Raw genomic sequence first — 14,900 nt, 5'->3', positions numbered from 1 at the left:
AATCATTTGAGTTTTCAGTTAAAAAATAGTGACTACTTCTATAGTGTAAATAATCTATAGCCTACATCTTAGTAGTTTTGCATTTGTTGCTATTCAGATCACAGTGTTTAAGAAACAAATGTTCAGTGCAGGTTATTATTGTTGTTTACAGAATAGGTCTAAATGCCTGAATCCCTGGTTGTTATCTATGTCCACTTGCCTGAAATGTTTTCTCGGTAGCTTTCTGGGGTGAAATGTCTAATGTCTGATTTGTTCCAATCTCTGGGCACATGGGGCTAAAATGAGTGGTGTGCGTTTCAAATGTAAACAACTCACGCAATATTGCGCACTGTAGCTATGTAGTTCATTACAAAAGAATGTCAGGGAAATATTGATTCCATTACTGAAGCACGAGTTCACTCATGGCTTCTTTCAACATTTTCGATGTAAAGTATTTAAATCCATTAGTTTATTTATGGATACATAGGCTTATACAATGTTTGATTATTTACAAATAAACATTTATTTACATATGCCTGTATAATGTTTGATTATTTACAGATGCATTTTTTAAAAATGTCTACAGAATTGTTTAACTTCAACTCCGCCGTCAATCGACGTTTAAATGTCACGTACACAGGATACAGCAGGTGTAAACAGTGCAGTGAAATGCTCACTTGCACGCGTTTCCTCAACAAGTCCTTTGTAGCTCAGTTGGGCTCATGGCAAAATGGACCACCCATAAGTAAAATGTATGTACGTAAACCGTCTAATGGCATAGCCTTGTAATAGATTATATCAGAAATAGCGTCTCTCCATTTTCTGGTACAGTACCAGCATACAGGAATTTATCGTTGTGTTCCTTTGCATTTCTCAGAAAATACATTACATAGCCTCTGTTTGACAGTTGGCCCCTAGTTTTTCTTTTGAAGTAGGCCTATATGTTCTTAGTCTGAACGTTTCACTCCGGGTCATTGCCAGAGAGACTGACCTTTTAGAAACCTCAACGTCCTCGCGCTGGATTTACTGCGGAGTTGCTCATTAGTTGTTGTAAATAACGTGAATATTTTCCATGACATGTGGAGCCTCGAAAATATAATTGCAATGTATAACAAAGTCAAAAACATTTAGCTGTTAGCTAGGCACGTTGTTGTATTTTGAAACTAAAAACCTTTTGTGGTTGGAATTGCAGTATGTATTTAGTTTGAGAATTTAGAAGTGAGCTAGCAAATTTGGGACAGACTGGTTTTAGCAACATGTTTCTGTGGAGAAAAAGTGAATTTCAATATTTGCATAGTCGTTGTGATGGGACGATAGCTGTGTGAGTGATCAAATCAGTATCAACATCCTCTAAAACCAGTCCCTAGGCACATCACATGGGTACAGGGAGTGGATTAGGTAAAGAGACTGATAAACCAGGCTAGCTTGTTCTACCACCAACTCCCAAATCCCCTTGAGCGAGGGCGTGATAAAAATTCAGTTGTTGGAAATTCATTGTAGAATTTCAATAGAAACAGTTGAATGTCTATTTCACGATAACTATGACTATGTTATTAGGACTTTATTCAGTGCTAAAATGTAAAGGATGCAACCTATTTTGCACACAAACCGCAAACATGCAGAATACAGTGTGCACATGTTGTATAAATTACATTTGTTTAGAAAAATCTTCCATTGTTGGTAAATTCCTATAAAAGCACATAATACAAGACTGACTGACTGTATTTACTGTTTAGATTATTCAGGTGAACATTGTAGCTTTAAATCAATATTCACTCTACAGTACATAGTCATTTATGTGTACAATCAGTTCCCCAAATTACTATTAAACAAAGTATGAATATATGAAATAACTAAGGCATGAAATTGTAATTTATTGAAAAATAAATTCATATTGATTTTGTGAATAAAGTTTAATACATTAAATCAAGCTCTATCTGGTTTCTGTGACAAATAAGATACAAATCTACTGTCAAGCCTCAATCAATGTTATCCAACAACTCTTTGTTCAAAACTAGCATGGAATACATAATCATTATTGAAGCGGCTGGGGCTGCAGAAGGAAGAAAACATTTGTCTGAAAAACAGGAAGACAAAAAGTTTACATAAATATAATAATAATATATGCCATTTAGCAGACGCTTTTATCCAAAGCGACTTACAGTCATGTGTGCATACATTCTACATTTAGTCAGACAATGATGATTTCACTCCAGTCGGATGCGTTTCCGTGGTGATGCTGGGGGATCCAATGAGAAGGCAGTAGGAGAGATGGGGCGGGACTCAGGAAGAAGCTCCATGTTATACTTCTCAATGTATGGCTGAGCCACGTTCCACACCTGAATAACCACACAAAATACACAAACTTGGATAAAAGCATGTGCTAAATTAACATTTTTTGTTTATTTAATGAATATATGCTCAGAGTTATGACCCCACACTATTATGACCCCACACTTGCCTTCTGGTCTAGAAGAAGACGATGGACCGCCTCAATGTCTGGAGACATGAACCTATCCTTGATCCAGGGCCTGGGAACAGGGGAGGCAGAAAGGGTGAGGAGAAGAGGGGGAGGCAGAGAGGGTGAGGAGAAGAGGGGGAGGCAGAGAGGGGGAGGAGAAGAGGGGGAGGCAGAGAGGGTGAGGAGAAGAGGGGGAGGAGAAGAGGGTGAGGAGAAGAGGGGGAGGCAGAGAGGGTGAGGAGAAGAGGGGGAGGCAAAGAAGGGGAGTGAATCGGTGGGAGGCAGAGAGGGTGAGGAGAAGAGGGGGAGGCAGAGAGGGTGAGGAGAAGAGGGGGAGGCAGAGAGGGTGAGGAGAAGAGGGGGTGAGGAGGAGAGGGGGAGGCAGAGAGGGTGAGGAGAAGAGGAGTGATCGGTGGGAGGCAGAAGGGTGAGGAGAAGAGGGGAGGCAGAGAGGGTGAGGAGAAGAGGGGGAGGCAGAGAGGGTGAGGAGAAGAGGGGGTGAGGAGAAGAGGAGGAGGAGAGGGGGAGGCAGAGAGGGTGAGGAGAAGAGGAGTGAATCGGTGGGAGGCAGAGAGGGTGAGGAGAAGAGGGGGAGGCAGAGTGGGGAGGAGAAGAGGGGGAGGCAGAGAAGGGGAGTGAATCGGTGGGAGGCAGAGAGGGTGAGGAGAAGAGGGGGAGGCAGAGAGGGTGAGGAGAAGAGGAGGAAGAGAGGGGGAGGCAGAGAGGGTGAGGAGAAGAGGGGAAGGCAGAAAGGGTGAGGAGAAGAGGGGGGGGACAGAGAGGGTGAGGAGAAGAGGGGGAGGCAGAGAAGGGAAGCGAATCAGGGGGAGGCACATAATGAGGGGAAGAGGAGGCACAGAAAGAAGAGGGACATTGGATAAATATTAACCAACTTTCTCAATCATTCCAGGGGACTGAGACATGTGTTGTGTGCGTTACATTGTGTACACACTGCCCAGATCTGTTTGACTTACTTGACTACACTACGTACAAGGTCATAGACCTTCTCCAATGGTGTTGTTGTACGCAGGGGGCGGAGGAACTCAATTCCCTGGCAGGCAGCTAGCAGCTCGATTGCTAGGACTGACGAGGGGGAGAGGAAATGAGACAGGTTATGGACCAATTGTGGACCCTCAGATTAACACGTTATTCACATAAATAAACACATTTTTCTGATTGTAAAAGAATCATCAACAACAGTATTATACAAGTTGTTATATAGGATAAAATCTAATACAATGTTTTTTGTGTTTCTTAGTAATGTTCAATGCATAGAAATATACCAAAATAGAGACCAAAAAAAACAAAAGCTCCATTTTGACATAGAGGTAAAAAGTATTGTAAATGTCCAGTGCATCAACAAAACGTGATTCTCCTGTGTTGTATATACATTTCCACAGTATGCGGTTGAAATTGTGAAAAGGATGATAATGTCCTTTCAGTGTAAGAGCTGTTTGTAAAAGATCGACTGAAATTTCAGCCTGTTTTGGTGGGACGGAGTTTGGTCTATAAATTAGTTTATAGACCAATAATATCTAGATTTCAGTTTTAGACCACTCCAAGAAAATCCTAGCAACATTCTTGCATGAAAAATATCTCTTTGCTAAGAAGATATTTTTGTTTCTTTTTGACCATTTTAATTGAAAGCAATCATAGTAAGGTATCTTAATCGTTACCCAGAAATGATCTGATATTACATTATACTTTTAAACACTTGTTGAGCTCTCTAAATGTGGGCTAGTTTTTAAAACGGCCACACCGGTAGAAATCCACTCTTTTTTTTAGCTGAAAGACGATGGCCAGAGTTTACACATGATGTTGCACAATGATTTACGTCAACGTGCATTTAATCTCTAGGACAAGACAATACGTTGAAATAGTTGCTGCAACTTCCTCTGGGGTGTCTTTTAAATATCACTGACTTTTTCTGTGTTTGCTTGAACTCCACTACTGCAGTTGTCAGTATCACCGTGAAGTTACATAATACCCAGAATACCCACAGTCAGTTGAAGTAGGACATTTTCACAGTAACTGGGTAAATGTTTCCCAATTAAGATTAAGAAGAACAACCCTGATTACAACAGGTGTGGACCTTACAGTTAAATGGTTACTTACAAGCCCTTAAACAACAATGCAGTTTTAAGAAAATACACCCCCCCCCCAAAAAAAGTAAGAGATTAAGAGCATCAGTAAATAACAATAGCGGGGTTATATACAGGGGGTACTGCTACAGAGTCAATGTCAATGTGGGGGGGCACCTGTGTCGAGGTAATTGAGGTAATATGTACATGTAGGTAGAGTTTTTAAAGTGACTATGTATAGAAAATAACAGAGAGTAGCGGCAGGGGGGTATCCTTGTCTCATTGCCCTGTGGCAGGCCGGGCGCAGTGCGTGCTAACCAGGTCGCCAGGTGCACGGTGTTTCCTCCGACACATTGGTGCGGCTGGCTTCCGGGTTGGATGCACGCTGTGTTAAGAAGCAGTGCGGCTTGGTTTTTCGACCTTCTTCTCTCCCGAGCCCGTAAGATAGTAGCTACTAACAATTGGATACCATGAAATTGGGGAGAAAAAGGGGTAACATTTTAAAAAAAAATACTAATAATATTGCTTCTTTTCAACAGTAACAAATAATCAAAAGATGAATATCTACTGTATCAAGTCCAAATCAACGGTTAGTTTCCCACCTTGTTCCACATGTTCCACCACCCTCAGGGCTTTCCTGGCAGCCCAGCCTCCCATGGATACGTGGTCCTCTGTGGCTGCGCTGGTGGACAGGGAGTCCACTGAAGACGGGTGACACAGCACCTTGTTCTCTGATACTACACAAGTGAAACAGGATATAAAGATGTACATTTAGGAGAAACGTTTCGGACATGTTTCAGCCATCAAGCCAATTTTTTTTTTTTTTAATATAGTCAATTAAAAAAAATATTACAATACATTCACAACACACTGTGTGCCCTCAGGCCCCTACTCCACCACTACCACATATCTACAGCACAAACTCCATGTGTATGTGTGTGTATAGTGCGTATGTTATCGTGTGTGTGTATATGCATGTGTCTGTGCCTATATTTGCGTTGCTTCACAGCCCCCGCTGTTCCTTAAAGGTGTATTTGTATCTGTTTTTTAAATCTAATTTTAAATTCTAATTCTAATTTTTGACTTGATGCAGAATAGAGCCTCCCATAGTCTGTTCTGGACTTGGAGCCTGTGAAGAGACCTCTTGTGGTGTGTCTTATGGGGTATGCAGGGGTGTCTGAGCTGTGCGCCAGTAGTTCAAACAGACAGCTCGGTGCATTCAACATGTCAATTCCTCTCATAAATACAAGTAGTGATGAAGTCAATCTCTCCTCCACATTGAGCCAGGAGAGATTGACATAAATATAATTAATATTAGCTCTCTTTTTAAGCAGTTTGGTCACATGATTTCTCAATTTGCAATACGTTTGCCAATTTGGTTGTGCAGCCAGACTTATTTACCATTCCCTTTGCCTCATCCCTCTCAACCATACCATTTTTCAATTCCTCATCAATTCACGTGGATTTTTACAGTCATTTTCTTAATGGGTGCATGCTTAACACCATAGTACCCCTCAAAACTCGTCATTAAGCTCGAGACCCTGGGTCTCGACCCGGCCCTGTGCAACTGGGTCCTGGACTGGGTCCTGGACTTTCTGAAAGGCCGTTCCCAGGAGGTGAGGGTAGGAAACAACTTCTCCACCCCGCTGATCTTCAACTCTGAGGCCCCACAAGGGTGTGTTCTCAGCCCTCTCCTGTACTCCCTGTTCACCCATGACTGGGTGGCCATGCACGCCTCCAACTCAATCATCAATTTGCAGACAACACTATAGTGGTAGGCTTGATTACCAACAATGACGAGACGGCCTACAGAGAGGAGGTGAGGGCACTTGGAGTGTGGTGTCAGAAAAATAACCTCACAATCAAAATCAACAAAACAAAGGAGATGATCGTGGACTTCAGGAAACAGCAGAGGGAGCACCCCCCTATCCACATCAACGGGACAGTAACGGAGGAGATGGACAGTTTTAAGTTCCTTGGCATACACATCACGGACAAACTTAAATGGGCCACCCACACAGACAGCGTGGTGAAGAAGGAGCAACTTCAAACTCAGGAGGTTGAAGAAATTTGGCTTGCCACCTAAAACACTCACAAACTTTTACAGATGCACAATCGAGAGCATCCTGTCTCCAAAGGGTAGTGAGGCACAACTCATCACTGGGGCCAAACTACCTGCCCTCCAGGACACCTACAGCACCCAAAGTCACAGGAAGGTCAAAAAGACAATCAAGGACAACAACAACCACCTGAGCCACTGCCTGTTCACCCCGCTACCATCCAGAGGGCGAAGTCAGTACAGGTGCATCAAAGCTGGGACTGAGAGACTGAAAAACAGCTTCTATCTCAAGGCCCCCAGACTGTTAAACAGCCATCACTAACATTGAGTGGCTGCTGCCAACATACTAACTCAACTAAGTCAATTTTATAATAAAAAATTGGATGTAATAAATGTATCACTAGTCACTTTAAACAATGCCACTTTATATAATGTTTACATACCCTACATTACTCATCTCATATGTATATACTGTACTCTTTTCCATCTACTGCATCTCGCCTATGCCGCACGGCCATCACTCATCCTTATATTTATATGTACATATTCTTATTCATTCATCACTACTCTGGACGGTTCTGACTTAGAATATGTGGACAACTAAAGTTGGTGAGGGAAATAAAAGTCTCCAACTTCAGCGATTTTTGCAATTCGTTCCAGTCACTGGCAACAGAGAACTGGAAGGAAAGGCGGCCAAAAGAGGTGTTGGAATTGGGGATGATCAGTGAGATATACCTGCTGGAACGTGTGCTACGGTTGGGTGTTGTTATCGTGACCAGTGAGCTGAGATAAGGCGGAGCTTTGCCTAGCATAGATTTATAGATAACCTGGAGCCAGTGGGTCTGGCGACAAATATGTAGCGTGGGCCAGCCAACTAGGGCATACAGGTTTGCTGAGTAGAGTATTGGAAGCTATTTTGTAGATGACTCGCCGAAGTCGAGGATCGGTAGGATAGTCAGTTTTACGAGGGTAAGTTTGGCGATGTGAGTGAAGGAGGCTTTGTTGCGAAATAGAAAGCCGATTCTAGATTTGATTTTGAATTGGAGATGTTAAATATCAGTCTGGATGGAGAGTTTACAGTCTAGCCAGACACCTAGGTATTTATAGTTGTCTACATATTCGAGGTCGGAACCGTCCAGGGTGGTGATGCTAGTCGGGTTGGCAGGTGCGGGCAGCGAACGGTTGAAAAGCATGCATTTGGTTTTACTAGGGTTTACGAGCAGTTGGAGGCCACGGAAGGAGTGCTGTATGGCATTGAAGCTCGTTTGGAGGTTAGTTAGCACAGTGTCCAAAGAGGGGCAGAATGGTATACAGAATGGTATCGCCTGCGTAGAGGTGGATCAGGGAATCGCCCACAGCAAGAGTGACATCATTGATATATACAGAGAAAAGAGTCAACCCGAGAATTGAACCCTGTGGTACCCCCATAGAGATTGCCAGAGGTCTGGACAACATGCCATCCGATTTGACAAACTGAACTGTGTCTGCAAAGTGAACCAGGTGAGGCAGTCATTAGAGGAACCATGGCTATTGAGTCTGCCGATAAGAATACAGTGATTGACAGAGTTGAAAGCCTTGGCCAGGTCGAAGACGGCTACACAGTACTGTCTTTTATCGATGGCGGTTATGATATCATTTAGTACCTTGAGCGTGGCTGAGGTGCACCCGTGACCAGATCGGAAACCGGATTGCACAGTGGAGAAGGTACGGTGGGATTCTAAATGGTCAGTGATCTGTTTATTAACTTGGCTTTCGAAAAGATTTTAGATAGGCAGGGAAGGATGGATATAGGTCTATAACAGTTTGGATCTAGGGTGTCACTCCTTTTGAAGAGGGGGATGACCGCAGCAGCTTTCCAATCTTTAGGGATCTCAAACGATACGAAAGAGAGGTTGAACAGGCTGGTAATAGGGATTGCAACAATGGCGGAGGATAGTTTTAGAAAGAGAGGGTCCAGATTATCTAGCCCAGCTGATTTGTACGGGTCCAGGATTTGCAGAACATCTGCTGTCTGGATTTGGGTGAAGGAGAAGCTGGGGAGGCTCAGGTGAGTAGCTGCGGGGGGAGCGGATCTGTTGGATGGGGTTGGAATAGCCAGGAGGAAGGAATGGCCAGCCGTAGAGAAATGCTTATTGAAATGTTTGCTTATCATGGATTTATCGGTGGTGACCGTGTTACCTAGCCTCAGTGCAGTGGGCAGCTGGGAGGAGGTGCTCTTGTTCTCAGTCAGTCAGGTCTGGAGTGAACCAAGGGCTATATCTGTTCTTAGTTCTGCATTTTTTGAAAGGGGCATGCTTATCTAAGATGGTGAGGAAATTACTTTTAAAGAACGACCAGGCATCCTCGACTGACGGGATGAGGTCAATATCCTTCCAGGATACCCGGGCCAAGTCGATTAGAAAGGCCTGCTCGCAAGAAGTGTTTTAGGGAGCGTTTGACAGTGATGAGGGGTGGTCGTTTGACCGCGGACCCATAGCGGATACAGGCAATGAGGCAGTGATCACTGAGATCCTGATTGACAGTTGGTCAGGATAATGTCTATGAGGGTTCTCATGTTTACGGATTTAGGGTTGTACCTGGTGGGTTCCTTGATGATTTAGCTTAGATTGTAGGACTGCCAGGGTGTTAAGCATATCCCAGTTTAGCTCACCTAACAGAACAAACTCTGAAGCTAGATGGGGGGCAATCAATTCACATATGGTGTCCAGGGCATAGCTGGGAGCGGAGGGGGGTCGATAGCAAACGGCAACAGTGAGAGACTTATTTCTGGAGAGATTCATTTTTAAAATTAGAAGTTCGAATTGTTTGGGTATAGACCTGGAAAGTATGACAGAACTTTGTAGGCTATCTCTGCAGTAGATTGCAACTCATCCCCCTTTGGCAGTTCTATCTTGACGGAAAATGTTGTAGTTGGGTATGGAAATCTCAGAATTTTTGGTGGCCTTCCTAAGCCAGGATTCAGACACGGCAAGGACATCAGGGTTGGCTGAGAGTAAAACAAACTGAGGATGGAGGTTTCTGATGTTAACATGCATGAAACCAAGGCTTTTTCGATCACAGAAGTCAACAAATGAGGGTGCCTGGGGACACGCAGGGCCTGGGTTTACCTTCACATCACCCGAGGAACAGAGGAGGAGTAGGATGAGGGTATGGCTAAAGGCTATCAAAACTGGTCGCCTAGAGCGTTGGGGACAAAGAATAAAAGGAGCAGATTTCAGGGCGTGGTAGAATAGATTCAGGGCATAGTATGCAGACAGGGGTATGGTGGGGTATGGGTACAGCAGAGGTAAGCCCAGGCACTGAGTGATGATAAGAGGTTGCATCTCTGGACATGCTGGTTATAATGGGTGAAGTCACTGCATGTGTGGGAGGTGGGACAAAGGAGGTATCAGAGGTATGATGAGTGGAACTAGGGGCTCCATTGTAAACTAAAACAATGATAACTAACCTAGACAACAGTATACAAGGCATATTGACATTTGAGAGAGACAGCGAGGCATAAAGTCCGGTGTTGGAACAGGGAAGCTGTGGAATAGTCGCTACTATGCTAGCACGCGGGCGACACAGCATTTAAAGTTAGCAGCCCGGGGCTAGTAGAAGCGTTTGCTCCGACGGATGCCGGTTGAAGGCACAGCAGATGGAGAATTCGTCGGCAGACAAGTCGTGGTGGTGCGGCAGGGCACCATGTCGACAAAGGATCCAAGCCAGATGGCGAAAGAGGCATTGTAGTTGTAGTAATTTAGTTTGCTAGCCGGGAGATGCGCCTGGCTCACGGCTAACTGGTGCTAGCTTTGGGGCAGGAGCGTTAGCCACTATAGCCACTCGGTAGCAGCGGTGATCCGTCGCCAAGGACCAGAGCTCATGGCAAGGATCCGGTGGAGTAGTGGATTCTAGGCGTGTTTGGATGGAGTCCGGGTGAACAACCGAGTAGGCCCGGGAGGTGGGCCTCAGGGATAGCTTCGGTACTGGGTCACTCTGTGGCAGCTAGCTAGCTAGCTAGCTGTGAAGATCAGGAGTAATGGTCCAGGGTTTATGGCAGTAATCTGACGTTGTAGTGGAGAAACAGTCCGATACTGGTAGGCTGGCGAGTATTATCCAGGCTAAAAAAAGGGCTGGTATCTGTCTGTGCAGAAGGTAAAGGCCGCTAGCAGTGGCTAACAATTACTAAATAGCTTGTAGCTAATTAGCTGGTTAGCTTCTGGTGGCTAGGTGGTTCTGGCTATAGGGTCTAAAAATTAAAAATAATAGCGGTTCCGTATCACATTGGGTAAGGCAGGTTACCGGAAGGTATAATTGATTTAAAATGGAAAAGAGATTGAAAATAAAATTGAAATATATACAAAAAAGGCCGAAAAAATACAAAGTACACGAGAGGACGAACAAAACACGTATGCACTGCTATGCCATCTTGGTTATATCATCTTCTGCATATCTATCACTACAGTGTTTAATTGCTATAATGTAATTATTTCACCACTATGGCCTATTTATTGCCTCATTCTACCTCATTTGCACACACTGTATATAGACTTTTTCTAATGTATTATTGATTGCATGTTTGTTTATTCATTGTGTAACTCATTGTGTTGTTGATTGTGTTGCACTGCTTTGCTTTATCTTGGCCATGTTGCAGTTGTAAACGAGAATTGTTCTCAACTGGCCTACCTGGTTAAATAAAGGTGAAAGATAATACAATACATAAAAAAATCCTTTACACTTCCTTTACACTGTGAAATTGTTAGATTACTTGTTAGATATTACTGCACGGTCGGAACTAGAAGCACAAGTATTTCGCTACACTTGCATTAACATCTGCTAACCGTGTGACCATTAACATCTGCTAACCATGTGACCATTAACATCTGCTAACCGTGTGTATGTGACCAATAACATCTGCTAACCGTGTGTATGTGACCAATAACATCTGCTAACCGTGTGTATGTGACCAATAACATCTGCTAACCGTGTGTATGTGACCAATAACATCTGCTAACCGTGTGTATGTGACCAATAACATCTGCTAACCGTGTGTATGTGACCAATAACATCTGCTAACCGTGTGTATGACCAATAACATCTGCTAACCATGTGATAACATCTGCTAACCGTGTGTATGTGACCAATAACATCTGCTAACCGTGTGTATGACCAATAACATCTGCTAACCGTGTGTATGCTGACCAATAACATCTGCTAACCGTGTGTATGTGACCAATAACATCTGCTAACCGTGTGTATGTGACCAATAACATCTGCTAACCGTGTGTATGTGACCAATAACATCTGCTAACCGTGTGTATGTGACCAATAACATCTGCTAACCGTGTGTATGTGACCAATAACATCTGCTAACCGTGTGTATGTGACCAATAACATCTGCTAACCGTGTGTATGTGACCAATAACATCTGCTAACCGTGTGTATGTGACCAATAACATCTGCTAACCGTGTGTATGTGACCAATAAAATTTGGTTTGATTTGATTAGTAATTGGAATAAGCAATTTCATAAATGTGTCAAGTGCAGCGTCTGATTGGTCGACACACCACGGACCAACAAATATTCAACAATACTGGAATATCACTACAAAAGTTATTGTATGACCTCTTATCCACTATATTAGACCCAGCCTTTTGAACTTTGGCTTGGATATGGATACTATGATCAGTACATCTGATGAATCTGGATACTACTTTCATTTACATTTACATTTAAGTCATTTAGCAGACGCTCTTATCCAGAGCGACTTTCAAGCTAACTTCTGCAGAATTAGTAAAGATGTGATCAATACACGTTGATGGGTATTTTTAAATCTAAGTAATACTTTATTTCTCAGTGATAGCCTTCTTTATCACACAATGGGGTTTACTCCTGGGTCACCCAAAGACGTAATGACATATGTTAGTAAGAGCTGATCCTTTACTAACCCAGGGAAGCAGCTGTACAGTGTGCGATCATGAATCCAGAGTTGAGCCCTCCCTCGTTGACTAGGAAGGCTGGCAGCTCACTGAGAGACGGGTTACACAGACGCTCAATCCTCCTCTCACTGATGGCTGCCAGCTCATGGACACCTATAGCCAAGAAGTCCAGGGCCTAGAGACAGAAAGAGAGAGAGGTATAGGAGTCATATCAAATCAAAGTGTATTGGTCACGTACACAGATTTATATATTTATATATATATACAGTTGAAGTCAGAAGTTTACATACACCTTAGCCAAATACATTTAAACTATTTTTTTCACAATTCCTGACATGTAATCCTACTAAACATTCCCTGCCTTAGGTCAGTTAGGATCACCACTTTATTTTAAGAATGTGAAATGCCAGAATAATAGTAGAGAGAATTATTTATTTCAGCTTTTATTTCTTTCATCACATTCCCAGTGGGTCAGAAGTGTACAAACACTCAATTACTACTTGGTAGCATTGCCTTTAAATTGTTTAACTTGGGTCAAACTTTTCGGCTATCCTTCCACAAGCTTCCCAAAATAAGTTGGGTGAATTTTGGCCCATTCCTCCTGACAGAGCTGGTGTAACTGAGACAGGTTTGTAGGCCTCCTTGCTCGCACACGCTTTTTCAGTTCTGCCCACATATTTTCGAAAGGATTAAGGTCTGGGCTTTGTGATGGCCACTCCAATACCTTGATTTTGTTGCCCTTAAGCCATTTTGCCACAACTTTGGAAGTATGCTTGTGGTCATTGTCAATTTGGAAGACCCATTTGCGACCAAGCTTTAACTTCCTGACTCAAGAAGCTTTAACTTCTTGAGATGTTGCTTAAATATATCCACATGATGCTATCTATTTCTTGAAATGCACCAGTCCCTCCTGCAGCAAAGCACCCCCACAACATGATGCTGCCACCCCTGTGCTTCACGGTTGGGATGGTGTTCTTCGGCTTGCAAGCCTCCCCCTTTTTCCTCCAAACATAACAATGGTCATCATGGCCAAACAGTTCTATTACTGTTTTATCAGACCAGAAGACATTTCTCCAAAAAGTACGATCTTTGTCCCCATGTGCAGTTGCAAACCGTAGTGTTGGGGTGGGGGGTGTATAAAAATGTGTATATTAATTCCGTTTCGGATGGAAACGTTGTCAATAAATCGGTAAATTGGGAGCTTTAACAGTGTGCGGGCCGTCGTGTCCTTAATTAATATTCTTCATTCACCCAGCATCTACTATGTTTTTAAGGATGTGCGTATGACCACAAACTTTCCCAAGTATTCCCAGCCATAATAGAGAGATACATGACCGTATACAAATGTCAGCAAGGTTTGAAATGATTATGTTTTAGTCAAACATTATATAAATTTGCAGTCTATAAACATTATATCAATATGCAGTCTATAAATGATTTGTAATTATGTTCCGTCCCGCGGCTGAATCTAGTTAGTTATACTATGTCATTTATCGTCTCACATAGTTCTAAAACTCAGAAATACTCCGTCCACCAGAAGCTTTTGATACCTTTGCTGGGTATTCTCCATGGAAGTTTCCTCCTGAGATGGTCTCTCCTCTCTCTGCAAACACCATCTTTTTCAGACATTTAAGGATAAAACTGGCACAGAATGTAGAAATGGTCAAATTTGGTCAGGGGGAATAGTTGGTGAATAATTTGGTCACACATACACACACACAGTGAAGGATACAGGGTTGTCGGTGGCGCTGTTAATCTCGGTGTTGATGATTTTCTGGGTAAAATCTATTGTGTCATTCACAATACCGTGGACCTGTGGATGAAAAGAAAAGACAAGGTTGAGTTGAGTCCTGACCTGGAGGGGATTCTCTGTGAACTATGAAACTCTGTGACCTCTGACCCCTATGTTAAGTCACCTGAGGACAGCAACGCATGGTGTAGGCATCCTGGACTCTGTCACAGAACCGATGGCTCTCTGTAGAAGAACAAGAACAGAACATTACTTTTATTGTCCAATTAATACTTTATCCCAACTTCTCCAAAAGACAGGCACACACACACACATGGACACCCGCACGCACACACACACACACACACACACACACACACACACACACACACACACACACACACACACACACAGGAGTGGTAGTACAGCACCCTGATCCATTCACTCACCTGCGATCTCTGAGGGATGGTGGTCTGAGTCCAGTAAGGCGCGGAACCTCATGGCCACTTCTATCTGTCCTGGATGGGGCCGCAGAGCGTGGATATCTAGAATGATGGAGGACTGAGTTAGCATAGCGTAGCGAAATCAGTCTCAATCATGACGTTTTAGATCGGTCATGGTGGTCGGCAGTTGGTAAAAGTGCTAGAAAATGACAAAGGTGTGATTGTATGTC

General features: G+C 43.3%; 1 protein-coding gene across 1 annotated transcript in view; it reads right to left on the bottom strand.

The window, feature by feature from the left end:
- Positions 1 to 1,833: 1,833 nt before the first annotated feature.
- The window catches only part of LOC118377652 (histidine ammonia-lyase-like), a 61,201-nt gene continuing 48,134 nt past the window's right edge, over positions 1,834 to 14,900 (bottom strand). Inside the window, exons 5-13 of the mRNA XM_052467027.1 lie at positions 14,677 to 14,772; positions 14,415 to 14,473; positions 14,231 to 14,311; positions 14,049 to 14,114; positions 12,508 to 12,673; positions 5,124 to 5,258; positions 3,415 to 3,523; positions 2,441 to 2,510; positions 1,834 to 2,318 (exon numbers count right to left, since the gene is read on the bottom strand). Of these exons, the coding sequence (XP_052322987.1) occupies positions 2,187 to 2,318; positions 2,441 to 2,510; positions 3,415 to 3,523; positions 5,124 to 5,258; positions 12,508 to 12,673; positions 14,049 to 14,114; positions 14,231 to 14,311; positions 14,415 to 14,473; positions 14,677 to 14,772 (914 nt within the window). The 3' untranslated portion in view covers positions 1,834 to 2,186. The remainder of the gene's footprint in view (positions 2,319 to 2,440; positions 2,511 to 3,414; positions 3,524 to 5,123; positions 5,259 to 12,507; positions 12,674 to 14,048; positions 14,115 to 14,230; positions 14,312 to 14,414; positions 14,474 to 14,676; positions 14,773 to 14,900) is intronic.

This window comes from Oncorhynchus keta, chromosome 17, assembly GCF_023373465.1.
Source record: "Oncorhynchus keta strain PuntledgeMale-10-30-2019 chromosome 17, Oket_V2, whole genome shotgun sequence".
NCBI classification, from domain to species: domain Eukaryota; kingdom Metazoa; phylum Chordata; class Actinopteri; order Salmoniformes; family Salmonidae; genus Oncorhynchus; species Oncorhynchus keta.
The sequence above is the reverse complement of the archived record's forward strand: the minus strand, read 5'-3'. Positions and strand labels throughout refer to the sequence as shown.